Source organism: Chelonoidis abingdonii, chromosome 3, assembly GCF_003597395.2.
Source record: "Chelonoidis abingdonii isolate Lonesome George chromosome 3, CheloAbing_2.0, whole genome shotgun sequence".
Classification (NCBI taxonomy): Eukaryota; Metazoa; Chordata; order Testudines; family Testudinidae; genus Chelonoidis; species Chelonoidis abingdonii.
This window is the reverse complement of record NC_133771.1, coordinates 7836756-7859406: the sequence shown is the minus strand read 5'-3', so window position 1 is coordinate 7859406 and position 22651 is coordinate 7836756. Positions and strand designations below refer to the sequence as shown.

At 45.9% G+C, this 22651-nt stretch overlaps 1 protein-coding gene across 2 annotated transcripts in view; it reads left to right on the top strand.

The window, feature by feature from the left end:
- INTS9 (integrator complex subunit 9) overlaps positions 1–15678 on the top strand; it is a 91588-nt gene extending 75910 nt beyond the window's left edge. For both annotated transcript variants that reach the window (XM_075063586.1, XM_075063587.1), the window contains 4 exons: positions 50–217; positions 11619–11717; positions 13442–13579; positions 15177–15678. In XM_075063586.1, coding sequence (XP_074919687.1) covers positions 50–217; positions 11619–11717; positions 13442–13579; positions 15177–15353 — 582 coding nt within the window. In that variant the 3' untranslated portion in view covers positions 15354–15678. The remainder of the gene's footprint in view (positions 1–49; positions 218–11618; positions 11718–13441; positions 13580–15176) is intronic.
- The last annotated feature ends 6973 nt before the right edge of the window (positions 15679–22651 follow it).

The following is a 22651-nucleotide window of genomic DNA, read 5'->3' as shown; positions in this document are numbered from 1 at the left end:
ATTGACAGTTGGACGTCTGTCTTCATCACCGTCTTCTCTTCTCTTCTAGCCTCTCCATGTGGTTTGTCCAGAGCAGTACACCCAGCCTCCACCCACCCAATCCCATCGCACAGACCTGATGATAGACTGCCAGCCGCCGGCAATGTCATACCGCAGAGCAGAGGTGCTGACTCTCCCGTTCAAGCGGCGCTATGAGAAGATTGAAATCATGCCAGAAGTGAGTGACAAAAGGAAAACAGCATGGTGGCCCCTTGCTGTCTAACACCACATTGGTCCTGATGCTCTGTGTCTGTAGTCTCTTCAAACAGAAAGGTGTTGCACATGTGACTTATATTGCACATGAAGGTGCAAACCACTTCCCACTAGGCAGAAGGCTAGAATGAGAGGTACTCCTGAGAGGGTGTTCACAGTGTGAATATATTAAAGTTGACAGAATCATAGACTCATAGACTCGTAGGTCAGAAGAGACCAATATGATCATCTAGTCTGACCTCCTACACAAAGCAGGCCACAGAACCCTACCCATACACCTCTATAACAACCCTTAACACATGACTGAGTTATTGAAGTCCTCAAAATTGTGGTTTGAAGACCTCAAGCTTTCACTGTGGGAAAGCTAAAAATGTTGATTATCCTTTGCAAGCACGTCACACTTCAAAGCACGTCACACATAGGTTAATCCTCTGTGGACACCGGTGAGGTTGCCAAATACAATCCCCATTTAAAAGATGGGTAAACTGAGGCACTGAGAAGCTGAATGGTTTGCCCAAGGTCTCACAGTGAGTCCGAGGCTACGTCTACACTACAGGATAAATTCGAATTAGCTTAAACCGATTTTATAAAACAGATATTATAAAGTCGATTGTGCGTGTCTACACTAGGCACATTAATTCGGTGGTGTGCATCCATGGTCCGAGGCTAGCGTCGATTTCTGGAGCGGTGCACTGTGGGTAGCTACTGTAAAATAATGAGGCCAATAACGTCGATTTGCGTCCACACTAACCCTAATCCGATATAGTATTATCGATTTTAGCATTACTCCTCTCGTTTTGTAGGATTACAGAAATCGATTTAAAGAGCCCTTTAAATTGATATAAAGAGTAGTGTAGTGTGGACAGATGCAGCGTTAAATCAATTTAACGCTGTTAAAATTGGTTTAACGGCGTAGCGTAGACCAGGCCCGAGAGAGACCTGGGAATTGACAGTCAGGGCTACTGGCTTCTGTCTCCTTCACTACTTGCTAGAAAAACCCTCTCCTTCTCTTGTGAAACCATGTTAAGTCAAGCTAGCAAATGGCTTAGAATCATAGAATATCGGGGTTGGAAGGGACCTCAGGAGGTCATCTAGTCCAACCCCTTATTTAGTGTTAACAAATGATAATTCAGTAAACGGTCTTAGACTCCAATAAATTAATTGGTTGCTTGTAACCATCAAACATAGACTCGTAGACTTTAAGGCCAGAAAGGATCATCATGATCACCTAGTCTGACCTCCTGCACATCACAGGCCACAAAACCTCATCCAGCCACTCCTGTAATAGGCCCATATGCTCTGGCAGAGTTACTGAAGTCCTCAAATCATGATTTAAAGCCTTCAAGTTACAGAGAATCCACCATTTACTCTAGTTCAAACTGGCTGGTGACTCGTGCCCCACACTAGAGGAAAACAGCCCCCTCTTCCCCCAGACTCCAAGGTCTCTGTGATTCTGACCTGGGTGAAAATTCCTTGTTGACCCCAGTTATGGCAAACAGTTAGACCCTGACCATGTGGGCAAGACCCAGCAGCCAGAAGAATTCTCTGTAGAGCCCTCCCAATCAGTGACCCATTTTCCCTGTTGAAGATATTTGCTAATAGCAGTCCCAGATGGGCCATATGCCATTGTAAGTAATCTCATCAGACCATTGCCTCCATAAACTTTTCCAGCTCAGTCCTGAGACAAGGTAGTTTTTTTCCCCTCCTTTACTCCCCTGGGGAGGCTGTTCCAGAACTTCGCTTTTCTGATGGTTAGAAACCTTTGTCTAATTTCAAGCCTACATGTACTAAGGGCCAGTTTGTTCTTATGCCAACATTGGCCCTTAACTTAAATAACTCCTCTCCTTCCCTGGTGTTTATCCCTCTGCTGTTCTTATTGAGAGCAATCATATCTCCCCTTGTCATTTGTTTTGTTAGGCTAAACAAGCCAAGCTCTTTAAGCCTCCTCTTTTAAGGACAAACACAAAGTACTACGCTGAGGAAGGGAATAATCTGTTGCACAAATACAAAACGGGAAATGACTGCCTAGAAAGGGATACTGCAGAAAAGAATTTGGCAGTTATAGTAGATCACATACTAAATGCGAGTCAATGAAATACAGTTGGAAAAACAGTGAGCATCATTCTGGGATGTTTTAGCAGAAGTGTAGTTAGCAAAGCATGAGAAGTAATTAATTATGCCGCTGTACTCAGCACTGATAAGGCCTCAGTTGGAGCACCATGTCCTGTTCTGGGCACCATACTTCGGGAAGATTGGACAAATTGGACAAAGTCCAGAGGACAGCAACAGAAATGATTAAAGGCCTAGACAACATGACCTGTGAGGAAAGATTGAAAAAATTGGGTTTGTTTAGTGTGGAGAAGAGAAGAGTGAGGGGGGACATAAGTCTTCAAGTATGTCAAAGTTTGTTATAAAGAGGAGGAGGATAAATTATTCTCCTTATCCAATGAGGATAGGACAAGGAGTAACAGGCTTAAATAGCAGCAAGATAGATTTAAGTTAGACATTAGGAAAAACTTACTAACTGTCAGGGTAGTAGTGGAACAAATTACCGAAAGAGATTGTGGAATCTCTGTGATTGGAGGTTTTTAAGAACAGGTTAGACAAACACTTCGTCAGAGACGGTCTAAATCATATTAGTCCTGTCTCAGTGCAGGGTACTGGAATAGATGACCTATCGAGGGTCCCTTCCAGTCCGACATTTCTGTGAGTCTCCATTCCTCTGATCATCCTAGAAGCCCTTCTCTGCAACTGTTGCATTTTGAAGTTATCTTTCGTAAACAGGGGAGACCAGAATTGCGCATACAGTATTCCAGAAGAATACTACTTATGCTTGTCACATTGATTAATAATGTATTAATCCTATAAACTATGCACAAACGTACTCTTAATATTAAGTGACCTGTATTCTAACAGGCATGATGTTAAAATATTTTGACAATACAATCAGCACAGATGTGTCTGTGGATCAAAGGGGAGCTGTTTACAAGCAGACTATATAGCCCTATGGCAATGGATTAAAAAAAATCTGTTTTTCATTGGAGGAAAAACAATACCCTTAGTGTTAACACAGGATGCAGAACTACATGAGGAACTGTACCTGAGTAACAAACTGCGATAAGCCAAGCTCCTACCACCACCACATCATCTGTATCCAATTTGTGCCTGAATTCAGTTTTGTGAGTATGCAATCACCTGCTGAGATTATCCCTGGAATTGAGGATGTGTTTTAATTGAAAAATATGCTCTCAGATGCAAAGTCACTGTGGCATGTGGATTTGTTGGAGCCATTTGGATATTTATTGGATCCTGTTAAAGCTAGGGCTAGTAAAAGGTGACATATGTTGAGGGTTGCGACCAAAACAAATCCTATATTAGCAGGGTGATATTCACCCCCTATGCAGAGAGCCAGGTCAAGACCTAGGGAGCATTTAAATTCTACTGTTTAAGTCCTGGGGCTTCCCTTCAAGCCTGAGGGTTTGAGTGGTACCTATTTCTTGGCCTGGCTCTGCTCCGGGGCAATATCACCTGTCTCTGAAAACAGCGAGGCTAACAGCAGAGTAAATCCTGCAAAAAGCGTTATTCAGACAAGTCTTGTATTCTAAATACATCCTTTCAGAAAGAGGAAGGATGGCCCACTGGTTAGGGCACTGGCCTGGTACTTGGGAGACAAACGTTGACTTCCCTGCTCTACCACAGACTTCCTGGGTCAACTTGGGCAAGTCACTTAGTGTCTCTGTGCCTCAGTTCCCCCTCTGTACAATGTGGGTAATAGCACTGCACTCCCTAACAGGAATGTTGGGAAGATGAATTCACTAAAGCTTGTGAGGCTCTCAAATACTCTGTTGGTGGAGTCAAGATGACTGTGTGTGTGTGAGAGAGAGAGAGATGCCAGCTGTGTTTGTTTTTCTCGAATATGCTCGCCCACAGGCTTATTGGCAAGAATATTTGCAGAAACTGCCATTTTTCTTTTCCATCATATACCACTAGGTATAAAACTTCTAGTCACACCAGAAACCTAATTCAAAGCTATTTCTCCATTCAGGGCATGGAAACGTCCTCCATGACCAATCGGAACATGCTGAGTTTTAAAGTGTGGCTGCCAAATGCTTGAAGCCAACTCCTCATGAGCAGTGCTGAGGCTGAAATAGGTTCATGTGAAACATCTGTCGTGGTTTTGAAGCACGCCTAGCTTCTGAGAAGCGTGATTCTTTGCAGAATATTTGTAAACAGAAAAGAGCCAATGGGATGGATAAATTGGTCTTTATGAATAGTTCACCCAGTCTGGGGTCCAAATAGGAACCCAGAAGATAGTTCAGGAAAGGACCTCCTAGAGCATCGAGTCTGTTACCTGGCACTTATGTGGTACCACAGCCTGTGCAGTATATTTCTCACATTGTGCAGCTGACCTCCCTGAGAAGGATCCAGCCTCTTCAGTGAGACTCTCCAACCAGCCGTGGGGAAAATAGTGAGGAGAGGAAGAAGGGGAATTGAAATGATTGAGCGAGTGTCAGACAAAGTACCAACAAAACTCACCCCCTTTTTGGCGGCCTCAACCAAGACCAAGAAACTGAATGGGCCATGGAGACTGAATTCCCAACATATCCCTAGAGCTGGTGCCTTCAGTTCAGGTCGGAAGTACACTTGGGGTGGGATGTGACGAAGCTTGCTCTGTTGACTGTTAACCAGTGGAGAGAGGACTTCAGTCTCCAGAGGAAAAATAGCCTATGGGCTAAGGTGCTAGGTGGGAATTGGGAAATCTGGTGTCTGTTCCTCCCACTGTCACAGCTTGGGGCTTTCTATGCTGTTTTTGTACTGCTTTACCTGTATCTGTTTAGAAATTAGTATAGTTTGAGGTACAACTCTTCAAGGGGTACCACTGTAAAAGTGCTTTTACTAGCATAGCTGTGTCCACATGAGGGAAGGATGGGAGTGAGAGAGATTTAACTATATTGGTATAAAATCACACGCCGGGATACCACAGTGGTGAACTCAATAGAAAACCCTACTAATAAAGGGCTGTCAATAGGGCATCCTTCACCAGCACTGAAATGTTAAGATAAAATAGCATAGAAAAGATTTTGTTCATTCTCTAAACGAACGTAATGCTGGTGAAAGGTGCTGAATTGGCAATGCTAAAGACTGAATTCTCTGGCCACCCACACAAGTGCCTCTGCTGAAGGAGTTAACTTTCTCCCCTTGCACTGCCAACATACCTCCAGGAGGACCCAGCACAACCACATGGAAATCAAATTCTGTCTTCCTGGTCCATGCAGTCTTTGACCTTTGAGTCTCACAATAAGGATGGATGCTTGTTGGTGCTAACTACAACTCATTCAGGCTATGCAAATCCTTGACATCTCTAAGAGTGTAATCTCTCCTTCTCCGTATCATCAGCCATACCCTCTAGTACAACTGATCTTTAGGGATCATTATGATCTTCAAAGACCTGGGAGGAGGGGAAATTGCATGCAATGGCATGTATTTGTTTCACCCTCACTCCTCCCCCCATTTCACTTAACATCCCAGAGAACTGCCCCCACTCCACGTTTTGGGAGTTGTCATAGACCCCTGCCGTTATGATCATGGAGAAAAAAACAGTGTGTTGCCCCTTTCTTGTGCAGAGGAGTCATTAGTAGTTGGTTTGGAAAGGTTTTCCCCTTGCACAGATGAATTACCTATTTCAGCCAGGGTTTATGCCGGCTTCCCAGCCATGTGGAAGATTTCAGTGTCAGAAGGTGCCTGCAACATCCCCATCTGCAGGGAGGGCCATTCGGGGCCAAAATCACACCAACAGTGGTCCCTGTATGGTGGAAAATCTCAAGCGACGGTGTAAGTGGTAACACCACCTGCCTGTCTGGTGATGAATACCACCACCCTGTGTTGTGTGGGGGCTGGACTGCCACGGGGAGGGGTATTGTACAGCTCTCTGCATCAACATTGTGAACCCAGCCTGTTATCTTTCAAAACACAACTTAAACCAAAGAACAAACACTAAAACCTGCTCCGGAAAACACCAGCGTGTGAGTGTCTATCAGCCATTTCCCTTTCTCTCTGGTACATTAACTTCCACAGACTTTCAAACTGTACAAAGAGGTGTGTCCAGATTTGTCTCCTGATTCCTCAACTCTCTTGTTAAAAGTGAAAAATCCATGAGTCGTCATGGTCCCAGTAGTAACAGAACGGTTTCAGTGATGTGTGTGATGAAAGGACGCTTTCAGTTAAAACCGCTTTCCTCCACATCCCCACCCAAAAAAATCTTCACTAACCTTTCTAGGGTCAGATTCTGGTCTCTTACACAGGAGTAAATCCAGGGTGGTCAGTGGAGTTACTGTGCATTGAGATCACTGTAACAGAGAGGAAAATCTTACCCTGCAAGACTTTTAGATGGTAATGGGATTTACACTTAGTACAGCCTTTGTTCAGCAAGTGTTTGACTCTCCAGTGGCACAAGGCTAGAGCTGGCTCTCCGGCGTATTATGGAAGCATTTTTGCTTTGTTTAACTAATCTGTTCCTTTGAGCGTCTGCATGTCACTTTAAAAAGGCAGCTTACTGGAAATTGGTTAGGCATTGTCTGTTCACAGGAGAATGGAAAACATCTTCTGGAGCAAACAGAGAAATTTGAACAGTAGCCTTTGAGCAAACAGTGAGACTTCAGTTTAATTACAATTTGAACAATGATGCCTGTCACATGACTTTGGCAGCAGGCTAATTGAATGAGGGCTGTTTTGTTTTTAAAATATTCTTCTATTGTAAAGCTCATTGGGGGAAGGACCGGTGCTACTGGATGTGTGTGCACCTTCTAGCACAATGGAGCCCTGGCCTTGGTTGGGGGGCCTCTAGCAGCGCCCCAGCCCTAGATGAACTCCCCTTCCTGGGGACTCAGCAGGCTGCTGTGTGGCCCCACCACACTGGACCCATTTGCTCTGAAGCGTCCCTTGGTCTGGGTGTACTCTTCCTTGGTTCCCTTTTCCTTCTGAAAGAGAGAGTGGGATCAGTAAGGTGCGGCCTGTCTCAGACCTTGCTCCATTGAATCTTGTCCCTTCTGGCTAAACCTTCCTGTGTGCTCTCTTGTTTAGACCAAGACCTGTTCCACTTGCAGAAGATGGGATAAAAGGGGAAGGTACTGGATTGAAGTTCACCACTCACCAGCGGGGTCTAACAAATCTTTTTATAGAGGGGAAGACAGTAGGAAGTAATGATCAGTTTCTCACAAGTGGGAAGCACCTCGGGACACTCTCACTGTAGTCCCCTCCAGCACTGGACAATAGACAGCTTCAGCTGATAATTTTTTGTTATCTCTCTTTATATCTATGCATTAGTCTTTCATTTCTGTTAACTCCCTTCCCCGGTCAGTCCAGGTTTTCTGCTCATCCCAACCAGCTTCTTCTAGCTATGTGGTTACTTTAATCACGTTTGTGGGGAAGGCAGAAGTTAATCTGTGATGTCTTACAGCACAGCGTAAAGTTACATGTGTAAAACTATTAAATCACAGCAGGCTTCTGTCAGGCCTATCCAAACCTTCACTATCAACAGAAGTGAAGTTGCCTATAACCAATTAGGGAGGATGCTAATTTTATATGGATTCAACTTCTAGGTTAAAAGGCTGTATGAAGCATGTCTTGTGCACGGACTGGCCCTGAGGAATATCTTGGCCCTGTGCCTATCTGAACTCAGGAGCTACAATTCTGGCACTTGATGGGTGGGTGGGGAAATGGAAATGATTGGCCAGTAACTAGCTTAAAAATTTACTACAAAGGACTCATTTTATCCTCAGTCATTGTGCAGCCCCTCGTTGCCTTCAGTGGGATTCTGCCTGTGAACTGAAGGTAGTGCATGGCCTGAACTGAAGTCCAATGACCGTTTTACCTGAGAGAGGACTAGGTAAAGATTTAGGATTTGACCCTCAGCCTGCATGTACGTTTATCTTCCATGCCAACAACTGTAGCTGGCCATCAGCAGCGTTTGGTATGCCAGATCCTGTTCAGTTGTGGAAAATACTATCCCAAGCGAGAGATTCGGCAGCAGTGTTTGCTAAGAAGTTACTTACGCTACAAGGACTTACACTGCCATCTACGTGGAAAAATCACAGTAGTGACACTTCCAAAAACAAATCTCTCTGCAATTGTCCTAATTCGCGAGGCTGCACTCTGGCACGACACTGGCAATCTTACTCTTTTAGAGGTTGATTCTTTATGGTAAAAATTGAAATGGAAACAGACCAAAACAGAGAAGTAAAGAGTGTGAAACTAAAAGAGCAGCAAGCCACACTCAAACGTGCCACTTCCCAGTCTAAAGGTTGATGACAATCCCCAGTGTTACACTAACATTGATTCTTCACAGGCCTCCGGCAATAGGAACATGGAAGGAAATCAGAACACTACCAGTGTTTTCATGTTAGTAACACCACACAAGTGCTCATCTGTGTATAGGGGGCTGATTAGTGTAACACTAGTGCTCAGTGTTTGTGTTTGTGTTTGTTTTTCCATGGCTTCCACAATGCTAGTCCGTGGCGCTAGGGTTGAAGTAATGACTGGGAGGTAGAACTTTCCTCCTTGTTGCGTCGTTGGATGTGACGTAATAACCTTCAGTTTGGGTCATTGAGCTTCCATACTAAGAATCAGCCAACTCTTGATCAATGGAAGATGAGCTGGTATTGTAGAGAAGGTAAAAGTAAATGGCTACTGCAGAGCGTCGTTGACTGTTTATGGCTCAAGTGTTGCGATTTACTGTCCCCGCGTGTTTAATACTCAATAGACTGGAATAGCAGAGTGCTGCAGTGACAGAAGAGGCACTTTTAGAACTTTCATACAAGGCAGCTCCTTTGATTTAAGAATCTCTTCCTTTACAATAGTTGTCACTTTTCATTGTGTTCTTTGTTAGGGCCAGTTCTGTATTGATTCCACAATGCAAAGGGGCAGGGAGAGAAAGTGCCTTCGATCCCTTCAAAGTGCAATGCGTTACACTTCTGCAAGTATAGCTATTTTTAGCTCTGAGGCCAGATCTGAAGCTGTGACTGCCAACGTACGGCTTTTCTTTTACATTTTGCTACTGAGGCCTATATGCGTGTCTATTATTTTCCAGTGGAAAACATCGATCCATCCCTTTTTAAGCCGGTGTTCTCAAATTTCTTCATAGGATGGGCTGCTTCTTAATAGTGACACTGGTTAAGATTTTCAGAAATGTTTAACGTTGACCTAAATGCTTTCATTGAAGCCAGTGGTAAAATTCCCATAGCTTCACTGGGAGTGGGGTCAGGCCAATGGCAAGTGCTTTTGGAAATCCCACACATCGCTTCTGTTCAGAATTGTATGGATCACGGCCTCTACCACTTGCAATCACATAACATCCTTGCAGCAATTGCTTCCATAGGAAAGTATATAGTACCCACCTCCTTGCACTGTGGGGAGGTGGCATGGTATAGTGGTTTAAGACAGACCCTTGCTCTTATTCCGGACTCTGCCGTGGACTTGCTGTGTGATCTCTGGCAAGGCTTTGATTAACCCCTCTGGGCCTGGACTGGGAATAATCCCCATCTCTGTGAAATGCATGGAGATTCTCCTCCTGTTTTTAATGCATGTGAACAGCGCGTGGCAGCAGCAAGACTTCGTGTGTTCCCTTGCTATCAGTGTACCGGAGATGCTTGGCTATAGAGGCCGACTTTCTAACGAGCTCTGTTCCCACTTAGGCATGAAAATGAGTGGCTGAAGTTTCAAGGGAGCTTGGCACCCTAGATGCTAAGTCCTTCTCAAAATCTGGCCCCAGTCATGGATGCTGCGCAGAGGACTAGGCTCAGATGAGAGAAATCTAGTGGAGGCTCTGTCCTCTGGAGTCTGACGTGATATCTTGTGGGATATGGGGGTTACTGCTATGGGGAAATAGTGAAGTCGATCCCTGCTCCTTCCAGGGTGGTGCTTACCCATTGTTACCTTTCTTCACCATCTGGAGTCCCAACAGCTTCTGAATCCTGAGAACACTAGTAGCCTCTTGGGCTGGCTAGTTTGCAGCCTTTTCCATCAGGTTCCATCCATGGCTTTGGTACCTCCACATTGGATGACTGCAGTGCCCTCTGCTGGGGCTACCCTTGAAAACTAAGGGGAAAAGTCAGCGGATGCAGCATATAAATTCTCATTCACTTTGTGCTGTTTGTGGCAGGGACCCTATAATATCTGTGCTCCAAGGACAGCGTTGGCTTCCAGTTCACTCATGCAGGTCAAGGTGTTTAGTTCTTACCTCCTAAATGCATTTATGGCTTGGGTCCGGCATACCTCTTTTTATCTGCTTGGCTCACCAGCATGTGACATTCAAGATGCTTGTGCTCACAGGTCCTAGATTTGTATGTTTAGAGGCTGCTGGCCAATCCCCCAACTCAGGAATTAATTTCCCCAGCCACCTTGGTCTGGTAGGTCCTGAGTCTGCCTGCCCACTCTGCAAGGCCTGTCAGTTTGCTCAGACTTCCCCTGCAGAGATGTGCTGCGGGGGCAGTTTTAGATGGCATGGGGGAATCTCTTTAGACAGTGACAGTTTTATATGAATATCAATATGTAGGTGCTTTATAAAGTTGCACCTGGGGCCAGATACATGTTGATCATATTTTAAAAATTGGTATTTACCATGAATGAGAAAGTTTAACAGTCTGTGACTAAAGAGAGAGGCCACCTGGAGACTAGAGTGGGTGACTGAAATTTGCTCCTCATGTCACTTCATAGTTTCCCATCTTCTGCAAACCTCCGCATCCAGAATGCTGACCATGGAGCATTTACTGCCACATCCTCCCTCCAAAAACTAGTGGGCAATGTGTATTTAAAAGGGTTGCTGTTGACTGAAATTCAGACCCAAATCTAGAGGTTGAGTGAAAACAAAAAGCAACACAAGCATTTACATGCACTTTAACAACCTGGTTCCAAACAAATTCAGCTTCCCCTACGTACTCTGCAGTCCGGACGTTAAGAACCTGAATGTGAAACTGATTTTGATTTTTTTTTTTAAGTATCCAAGATGTAAAGAAACAGCATGAACAATTGAAAATTAGACTTAGAGTGCTAATAATCAAAGATGTCAGTAATGTAGCTAATGCTTTTTAAAATTAGGTGTCTCTTTAACTGTCCATTTCATAAAAGTTGCCCTTGGATACCGAAAACCCACTTCTGAGAGCGATACAAAAGTCAATAGCACTGAGCGGCAGAAGGGGAGAGAGACGAGGAGGGGGGATGCCAAGTAGGAGTGCTCTGTCATTGCACTCTGGTCTGTGTTTACAGTTCATTAGTTCATGTTAAAAACATCAGGCTGCCAATTTAAATCACAGCTGGCTTGGTTGGAATTTAGAGATTATCACTTGCTAAACAAAATCCTTTGTTTGCTTCAGCTTGCAGATTCGCTGGTGCCCTTGGAGATTAAACCTGGCATTTCCTTAGCAACTGTTTCTGCCGTGCTGCATACCAAAGACAACAAGCATGTGCTTCAGGTACTGTATGAGGGGATTGGAGGAAACTCTCCATACACAGGGCAGCCCTGGCATCTGGGTCCCAGCTCTTCCCATGTGGCAACCCCTTCAACTAGCACCTGTGCCCACACTGCAGCAGATGTGGTCAGATGCTCTCTCCTAGTGCGCATGAGCAAGGCTGGACTCCTGGATGAATCAGATGCAGAACTGAAAGTGAGCTGCTTCTAAATCTCTGTGTGCCTAGTTGAGATAAAAGGAGCAGAGGGATTATTCGTAAGGAAAGGCCACGAATCACATTAGTGTCTGTGCCTAGTACAAGTACTTGTATCATTCAGTCTTTCACAGTGGACGGTCATGGAGTAGAAGGTGTAGGCAGCCTTAAAACACTGCCGGGGGGGGACCCTTGTCCCCTAAGTGAATGAAATGCTCTGTTCTCCTAGGGGCAGATGATGCACCCCCACACTGGGGTTAGATCGTGGTAGGCAACCTATGGCACGTGTGCCGAAGGTGACACGCGAGCTAATTTTCAGTGGCACTCACACAACCAGGTCCTGGCCACCAGTCCGGGGGGCTCTGTATTTTAATTTAATTTTAAATGAAGCTTCTTAAACATTTTAAAAACCTTATTTACTTTACATGCAACAATAGTTTAGTTATCTATTATAGACTTATAGAAAGAGACCTTTTAAAAAAACATTAAACTGTATTACCGGCCTGTGAAACCTTAAATCAGAGTGAATAAATGAAGACTCGGCACAGCACTTCTGAAAGGTTGCCGACCCCTGGGTTAGACTGTGAAATGAGGTTCTCCAGTGCTCAACTGGGGAGAGAATCCTTCCCCATTCAGGCTTACAAGAGTAGCAGTGTTGCAGCTGCCACAGCACTGCTTTGTAGAGGGAGGCAATGTCTAAATGAATGAAAGCCAGACCCTAGCTCTTCGCAGAGAACCTTTTGCTGCCTCCTGAGCTCCCCCTGCTCATAAAGGAGCTGGGGCTTGTGGGCCGCTCTTCTCCCCGCCTCTGAACCTGAGAGAAGATCAGCAGCTCAGGGTCTACCCTGCTTCCTCCTCCGTTCCTGGGAAAGGGGCAATGGCATTTGGGCTGCTCTGCTCTCTTCCTCCCTGCCAGAGAAGGAGCCAGAAGTTTCCCAGCATGACTCGGCATACTTCCCTGGGCAAACTTTCTAACTGCTCCAGAGAGTGCTTTTCCAGGGCCTGCCTATGCAAAATCCCTCCTCGGAGGTTGACTTTTGTGATGCCAGTGAGGAGTGAGTTACTAACACTATTAACACCCAGAACTCCCAACAACTTTTTCCTCACTCGGGATTTGCCAGTGCAGCCTGACTTGTGTGTGTGTCTTCGAGGTTTGTCAGGGTGGGCACGGCCTTGTTTTGTCTTGTACAGCACTTGAACAAGAGACTGTTGTAGGTGCTAAATCAATAATAATGGTCTAAATCTTGAGGCCTGAATCTGCAAGAGCAAGTGCTCAGCACACTCCTTTACGGTGTCTCAAGATGGGCACCCAAAATTGGTAATTGCTTTTGAAGGTCCTGGCCCACCAGTGATGGCGGGCAGTGGAATCCAGGGTCAGTTTCCTTGTCTTCCCTTCAGAGCTACAACACTCCCTCTCAGCAGTGAGGGTAAGAGTCTGCCCCTTCCCTCCACCTCTTATATGCGTGCACCCCAGGTTACTAATTCTGTAATAAGCTTTTCAGCTGGTCTGTTTACTGTGCATTCTTGCCTTTAGCCCCCTCCAAAACCCGCACAGCCCCCAGCCAGCAAGAAGAGAAAGCGGGTGAGTGACGACACGCCGGAATGCAAACCTTTGAAGCCGTTGCTGAGTGGCTCCATTCCCATGGACCAGTTTGTACAGACACTGGAGAAGGTAATAACATTATGTCTCCTGCAGCATGGAGGTTCAAGTGGACTTTCCCAGAGCCCAGAAAGCCAGTGTAGAGCAGGAAAGGGGATTGTATGTGGTGGTCCAAGGGATATAAACAGACCGAACAAGGTGAAGGGAGGAGATAAGATACCCTGAATATGGGGGTGGGGGTTCTGCTGACTATGAAGTATCTCCCCAAGAAAAGTGATGGAAGCCCCATTTTATCCGTCATTTTAAAACTATATTGGACAAATTACTGCAGGATGCGACTATGAGGGGCCATCCTGCTCTCTCATGGGTGGGGAGGCTCGATGGCCTGTCGGGTCTCATTTTGCTCTTCTTTCACTGTTCAAATACCTTTGCCCTCCACCAAAATGTAAAACTTTTCTGAACTCCGGCTTTGTGCTCCAGACACCTCGGTAATGGTGTCTAGCCATGAGAGTTGGGCGTAGCGTCACGTGTCCCCACAAGGGATCCCTGCTAATGCAGTGCTTTTTAAACTGACAGCCTTAAATAATGCAGGAAGCCTCATGACAAATTAACCTTCCTTCCTCTCTCTTCCTCCGTGGCAATGCGTGTTCTAGATCATCCACTGGTTTCTGAGGTGTGGAAGGGGAAAAAAACTATCAAATGAACTAAGGAGCAGTTAAAGTTACTGAATTGATGGAGCACTTGGTGTCCTCCTTGGCTCCACTCCTGAAAGAGCCAGGTGTTTAGCTGGTGGAGGAGGGGAGAGGTCGTTTATGGTGAGAACAGAACAGAGCTGTACTGGTAGGGAAGGGAGCAATGTCTAGGGGTTAGAACAGAGTACTTGAAGTCAGAGTTTTATTCCTACACCTGCAGCTGACCTGGTGTGTGATCCTAAGCAGTCACTTCAGCCAAAAGTTTCAAAAGGGCTGATTAACTTTGGGTGCCTCTGGTTTTGGGGGATGTCTTGCGATACCTAGAGGGCTTGATTCCCTCCCTTCCCCCTGCTGGAGGTGCTGAGCTCCTACAGCTGCATTTGAAGTCAAGAAGGTGGACATGAAGTGCACCGCTGAAGATCAAGCCCCAGCTGTCTAAAGTTGGGCACCCAAAATGAGTTGCCATTTCTGCACATTTTGGCTTTAACCTCCCTGTACCACAGTTTCCCCATCTATATAATGGGTATAATACTTAGGCTGTAGCTACACTGCGCTTTCATCAGTAAAATTGTTGCCAGTCAGGGGTGTGAAAAAAAAAAACTCCCTGACCAGCAAAAGTTTTAGTGTCTAAAAGCCCCGTTGCGGACAGCGCTTTGTCAGTGGGAGACACTGCCCTGCCAACAAAGCTACCGCCCCTTCTTGGAGGTGGTTTTATTTTGTCGGCAGGAGGTGGCACAGCTGTGCTTCTGTAAGGTGCGCAGTGTAGACATAGCCTCAGTGTTTATCGCAGGAATTTCAGTAGGCTTATAACTAATAATTACAAAGCAGTTTGCTACTTACAGTAGCTTTCAATCCTACTTCTTCTTGGTGTTACAGAATTTGAGTGCAGAGCTGTGTCTTTTATGGCCCTTATTCCCCCACACCCAAATATTTCATTCTAAGTGTGAGTACTCTTTCTCCCCAATCTCCATCTGCAGCATGGTTTCAGTGATGTGAAGGTAGAGGACACTGCAAAGGGACACATTGTGCTCTTGCAAGAGGCAGAAACCCTCATTCAGATAGAAGAGGATTCAACACACATCATCTGCGACAATGACGAAACACTCCGGGTCAAGTTGCGGGACCTGGTTCTCAAATTCCTTCAGAAATTCTAGCGCTTCCCTGACGGGGATCCAGCCTCTCCTGAACAAGGAAAGCAAAGCAAGCCTGTGAGATGAAAAACTCCAGAGCAAATGTAACAGCTTCCCCTGGGGGAGACGCAGAGAGTGCTGCTCTGATTTCATAAAGAGCCAGAAAACTTCTCCCGCGTGAGGAAAAGGGGGGAGTATTTTATATATAATTAATTTTAACCAACTTTTTGCAACCTTTCAAACCAATTCCCTTGCTGTAAATTTGGGTTTAGAGCCCTTCGGTAAGAATTGCAAAATAAAACATATCCTATATGTTTTCATCCAGGTGAAAATGCTACCTAGAAACAAACAGCTGTCCCGGGTTACTCTTAACACCATGGGCCCAGATCATCTAACTGAAAAAGCTCATTGCAGAAGTCTGCCCATGTGGTACTCATTACTGGACGGGGGGTGGAAGGGGAAGGGTGTAAGTTATTTACTTTTTACCATATGTGCTGTCTATTTCCTTTTGCTCTGATTGGCCAGTTAAACCAGTCAGTTTTATTTTCTGATCCTTTCTGCATTTGCACCATGCTGCAGTCACGTTTTCATTCCCCTCATGGGGTGGCGCGGGGGGATATTTATCATCACTTGAGGCCAATTTTTTTAAAAAAAAAATGGGTGCCTAAAACCAGTCTCTTGGGTTTGAAGTTAGGCATTTAAAGAAGTACCGATTTCCCCTCTGCCCTTAAAAGGTCAGTGCCCGCAGCAGCTCATGTTGAAGTCACTGGTAGTTCAGAGAAGTTCAGCTCCTTTGACCATCAAAGTGCTTATTTGGGTGCCTAAATATGGACTTAACAGCATAACTTTAGAGGGCGACGTTCCCAGGCACAAAAAGAAATTAGGACTCCGCTCCCATTGTGCTTAACTCTTGTTTAGTCCTTCTGAAAACCTCTCGTCAGCCTTAATTTTCAGAAATCTTGGCCTGAAATTCTAACAATCACTTGACCGATTCCATTCATATCAGGGTTTATGAAACTTCTCTCTCCTGCGTGTGGGGCTCTAAACTCAACTAATAGTGCCAAGTTTGAAAGCAGCCAATTTATCACATTTCACACCATTGTTTTCTAACGGGATTTTGTATTTCCTTGGAGTTCAGAAAACCATAGGAAGAATGCCGAAGCAGGGGCAGATTCTGTGGTTTGTCAAAGCATGTGCTTGCCCATACTACATTTTGTGCAGGTGTGCATGCGTGTGTACGTACGTACACTTGGAAAATACAATGGCCTGTAGGAGATGAAAGCAGTACAGAGCAGCTCCATAATAAAAAGTATTTATTTATGCTAGTGCAGTTTCCAAATTGCGTTTTCTATCCTTTAGATTCATGTTTGATGGGCTGGAGAGGCTCCCGCAGCTACACCTTTGCTGGGTGCGTGTCAGGGCATGTGACAAATAGTGTTATTAAGGTGATAAAAACTGGTTCCAGTAACATTAATCCTAATAAGAGTTTACAACATGTGCAGCAGTTCGGCTTCTTTATCATCCCTCTAAAATGGGATAAAAGAATTGGACGTATTTCACCTTGTAATTAAATCTCCCAAAAAGATTATTCTTAACACACAAAGGCTGTGTGATAAACTCATCGGAGTCGGAGAGGAAAGGGAGGGAGGGAGAGTGTGTGGGGAATACGTGAGTCCTTGAAAATGTCTGTCATCTGGGTAACTAAACTGTCTCCAGCGTTGACCCCGAGTTCCACAGTGTTATGATTGAGACTAATTTGCATTGATAATAGCAGGAGAATTTACCTGAGGCTTTAAGGAGCTGGCTTCTCAAAGCTGAAGCTTTGCATTAGTGCTTGCTGAGTCAGCCTGGCGGGAGTGTCCCCAAATCAGCTGCCAGCCGGCAGACAGACCAGCCAGATATTAGTTTCCCCTTGTCACTGCCTCTACTGTGAGGGATTTAGTATGAGGAAATTAAAATCAAGGGCCTGCCGTGTAATCCCTCAAGGAACCGCCTGGGAGTTCAGGAGCAGTAGCAGAGCGCAGTAATTAGCAATACAGGGATGTTATTTTGGGTCCTGCTGTCACCATGATTAAGTGCAAGCGGTGAAGGGAATTGGTTTGCTGGGTTACGTAGATCTTAAAAATCCTGCTCAGTGTTGTGCTGGCATCCACTGACTAGAATGTACATTGCGCACTGTGAAATTGTTCACTGTGTCTTTTAATTACAGCTGTGTCATGCTTTGCTCTGGAACCGGTTCCAATCCCCATTGTAGGAGCTAGTGTGGCAGGGAGCATGCTTGGGGGAAGGAGGGGGCCTATTCCTGTTGCTTCCACACACTTGCCAAGTGATCTGAGGGCTGATGAGCAGAGTCTGGGTACTTGCAACTCCCACTGATGTCAGTTATGGCTCTGGGTGCTCAGTTACTTTGACTTTTCTTGTGCATCCATTTCACCACTTGCAACTTGGGGATCACGATACTCAGCTTTTGGTAAAGCGCTTTGAGGACTTTGGAGTCATGGTGCGGTTGCTTCACGGTGTTACCTTCTCCTGTTGTATAATGAGGGGAACGGAAGTCGTGTTTGCTGAAACACAAGACTGGGATCTGGCTAATCTTGCAGACTGGGGGGAAATAGTTCCCTAATCAAGTCATCTGTTTGAGGAAATGGTATGGCCTTCGTTATGCAAAACATCAGCCTCCGTCCCCGTGGACGCTTCTGGCCTTAAAGTCTACAACTCTGGGGGCAGTTCCAGACTCTGCCTGTGAGTGAGGGATGTTGTCCCTGCAAGGCCCCAAGGATCCTTTCCCCCACCACTACCTCCTCCCCCACCCTGCCTAAGGCATGAGAACTGCATCATATGTCTCCAAACAGAAGAGCCTGCTGTTAAACTAGACCAGGGATTGGGAAATCAGCTGTATCCCCCATGGAGTTCAATTTCCCTTCAGACTCCCAAGCGTTCTTAAAAACAGTGAGCAGTCCTTGTGGTACCCTAGAGACTAACACATTTATTTGGGCGTAAGCTTACTCCTGAATAAAGACTGGGAGTGGCTAGCTCACTACAAAAATAATTTTCTCTCTGTTGATATTCACCCCTTCTTGTCAGCTGTTGAGAATGAGCCACATCCACCCTAATTGAATTAGCCTCTTTAGCACTGACTCCCCCCCTTGGTAAGGCAACTCCCAACTTTTCATGTGCTGTAATATATATATACCTTCCAACCGTATTTTCCACTCCATGCATCTGATGAAGTGGGTTATAGCCCACAAAAGCTTATGCCCAAATAAATGTGTTAGTCCCTAAGGTGTCACAAGGATGCCACGTTGTTTTTACTGATACAGACTAACTCGCTACCCCTCTGAAACCAAGCGTTCTTAATTTTGAGGGTGGGAGGAACTGGAATTCAAAGATGCAATATTTTCTATAAAAAATTGTATGTTAGCAGGGGCCCAGGGCTGGACACATGTATTAACCTTCACTGATTATGCCATGACCTTGAAAATAACTTTCTCCTGGGGTTCTGAACACTTCTCTGGGTACAATGCCAACGTGAGATGAAATACTGCTGTTTGCAAGATGATTTTTCTGTGGCAGCGCTCCACGGCAGGTCTACACTACAGCCCCCTATCTGGCTCAGGGGTGTGCTACCGCTCTCAGGGAGGTGGATTAACTACACCAAATGGAGCAGCTCTCCCATCCACATAGTCGTGTCTTCACTAAAGCGCTACAGCTGCACCCCTCTACGTGAAGACAAGCCTCCGGTGTAGGAGTAGCTTGAGACAACACCACGGGGAATCCTGGCTACTGAGATGCTGAGGCCTCCCCTTGGGCAGCTTGAGGTCATCAGAAACGGTTGGTTGTAATTGGACTAGTTTGTCAAATACACTGAAGTTAACCCCGGTTTAAAAATGCAAGTGGCTGTAAAAGCAGCAGAGGTTTGAGTGAGCCAGGTGAAGCCTAAGCAGCTGGAAGCCTCTGGTTCGGCGTAGGCTGATGCAGGGAGGGGCGCTGAAGGCACAGTGTTTGGGAAGGCTGCTGAAGCCAGACTATTCCCAGAGCTGCAAACGCAGCACTTGATGAAACTTAGAAGTTGTCAACTACTGTTTTCCTGAAAGGCTCTTGGACCATCACTTCCTGTGGGTTCTGACAACAGAAGGAATCCTAACTGCTGTCATCCAATCCAACTCTCTGTTAGTGCAGCAGGGCCAGTTAGGTGCTGATCCATGCGAAATGGCCCATTTCCATGTAGCTACCCTTGCCCTAGAAAACTATCCCACAGCTTAATCTGACACCATAGCAAGAAGCTTTTCCCGCTATCCAGTCTAATTCTCCCTCTTTTCGTTTTATCCTGGTGTTCCCTGCTGTACCTATATCTGTCACTTTAGATAATTTCTCCTCTTCCTTCATTTTAACCCCTTTCAGCCAGTGACAGGTTGTTCCCCTGCCTCCATCCTCACAGCCAAGTTGTCACTCACTTTGGTAAATCTGGATAACTATTTTAATCACAGCGTGATCCTTCAGAAGAGTAGCACCCGAGAATTCAAAACTTACCGACTTGGACATGTGCACAGGACCAAAGCATTGCTCCTGCAGGGAGTTGCAAAGGCCCAGCAAAGGAATTTAGACCATTTAAAAATGCTACACATCCAAAATTGACAAAGTGTGCACACGTGGTAGGCAAATGTTGGGACATCACCACTGCTGAAAGGAAGGGGCCTTGTGCTACAAGGTCACAGGGGGAGAGGGGTAAAAAGAGGAGACTGATTGGTTCCACAATTCCAGGAGCAACGAGTATAAACTGATGTAGAGCTTCTAGCACACGTACCCGCCTACGTGAAGTGGTGTATAGATTCCAAATTGGGCCCAGGCCCAAAGTCAGCCATGTTACCTGAGTTGGTACTAAGGGAACAATGTTTCAACATGGCTGTGCCCAAAAGCTCTACTGGCTAAGACTGAAGCAGTTGTAAGAGAAGTGAATTTTCCCTCACAGCAAACTGGACTTGGGGATTTTAGGTCTTCAGGAACTGACTCCTCCGACTCAATGCTCACATAATTGTGGGGGAGGGGGAACAAGGGTGTCAAGTGAACATAGTCCTGCTATGCCTACACGGTGAAAGGGAGCGGGGGTGTAGCCTTGTGGCCAGAGCACTGGACTGGGACTCAGGAGACCCGGAATCTATTCCAGGTCCTGCTGGGTGACCCTGCCTGTCCCATCACTTCTCTGTGCCTTTATTTCCCCATCTGTAACATGGTTTCTGCTTCACCCTGAACAGTTAGATGTCTGTTAATGCCCTGCTCCTTGCATTCTTCGTAAAATGCTTTGCACTGTACTGCTGAGAAGTGCTATGTAAGAGCAGGGTGTACATATGTAATTGTGTAGTATTAAAGATGGACATGAAGGCAAGTTAGGAAATGCCAAAAGGGGAGGTTCTGATGATAAAAATACTTCTCAAGCATGAAGTTTAGGGGAGATGTCCTTGTTGACTGGCATGCTGGATGTTACCTTTAGTGTCAGTGGGTTTGATGAAGCAGCTGTGAAAGGACTAAGATAGGGCCCTTACTAACAGTACAGATGTTACCCCTTCTGCAGGTTTGCATCACAGTAGAACCAGAGGTGAGACGGAACAGCAAGGATCATCTAGTCTAGCCTCCCTGCCAAGATGCAGCATGTGTTCTGTCTAAACCATTCAAGACAGATGCTATCCAGCCACCTTCTGAAAACCTCTAGTGAAGGAGCTTCCACAACCTCCTCAGGTGTCTGTTCTATTGTCCTACTGCTCTCAGAGTGAGGAAGTTTTTCCTGAGATTTAATCTAAATCTGCTATGCTGTAGTTTGAACCTGCTGCCCCTTGTCCTGCCCCCCTGTGGCAAAAGAGAACAATGTCCCTCCCATCTTTTTTATGGCAGCCTTTCAAGTAGTTGAAGATCGCTATCATGTTCCCCCCCACCCCCTTAATACACCTGTTCCAGATGACATCTACTCATTTCCTTCAGCTGTTGCTCGTTCGACTAGTATTCCATCATAGAATGTCCGGGTTGGACGGGACCTCAGAAGGTCATCTAGTCCAACCCCCCAAACGTCCCGTGGATCATTTTTGTCACTCGCCTCTGGAGCCTTTCCAGTTGCTCCACATCCTTTCTATGTGTTGGTGACCAAAATTAGACACAGTTCTCCAGCTGAGGCCTGACCAGAGCCGAGTAGAGCCGAAGAGTTAGCTAGTGCACTATAAGATTGCGTTTATAAGTTAGCACAGCAGATGCCTCTGGACTTGGTAGATTGCCTTGTGATGCATTGCCTTTTGTGTGAAAAAGTGTCTAAGACCAAGTGATGCAAGGGGAAAGGGGGAGCAAGGGGAGCTTTGGGGGCCTTCCACCATCTAGACCAGTAAGTGTGTTTGAGAGAAGCACAGTGAAGGATAGGCTGGTTGAGAACTTGGATGCAGAACGGGTTGCTGGAATTCTGAAAGGGCTAGGCTGCATCTGAATCATGAACCACTTCTTGCTTTGCCATCGAATCGCCCTTGCTGATTCATTAGATACAGAATTGTGTCTCAGTTCAGTCCTTCCCTGCTAAAGAACTAAGCTGCCACACGCTCCAGCCCATGTTTCTCTTTCACTTAGGACATGTGGGAAATGACCTCAAAAGGTGGCCACCTGCTTCCCAGAGGAGAGTTTCATTAACTTTCATGTAGCTTCCCTCCTCTAAGGGAGAGAGGAGGTAGCTGAGAAGCCCTGATTACAGTGTTGGTTAGAAGCAAAGCAGCTCCTCCCCACACACACAAAATGGAGAGTGCACGTACCTTTTAGAAGAGTATCTCACGCAGCTGGAGGAAAGAGCATGTTAATGGTGTGCTTAGGACCACGTGAAGGCAAAGCTGTCTGTACAGACAGAGTCAGCCATGGCCCCCGCTCTGATGAGCTTATAACTGAAAAAGGACAGAAAGCTAACTCAGAGCTGGGGAAAGGGACCCAACCGGAGAAGCCAGGCGGATGGCAGGAATGCCGCCTGTTAGTGCCACTTATCTGTAATTTAGTTAATTGTTGCCCTCACCTATTCCAGGGTTTACTGTTCATATTACAGGACCACTGGAAGCCCCAGCTGAGCTCAGAACACTAGTGGGCCAGGTGCACACAGCCCCAAAGAGCTCACACCCTACACAGACAAGGCAGACACAGAAGAGAAGTGACCTGCTGAAAGTTACCCAGCCAGGAATGGAACCCAAGCCCCCTGACTCCCACATCATCTCCTCTGGAAATGCTGTCTCTAAGTGCTTCCATCACCTCTTTTGGGAGACCAGGCCAAAGGCCTAGCCAGAAAGGAAGAACGGATGTTCGGTGAAGGT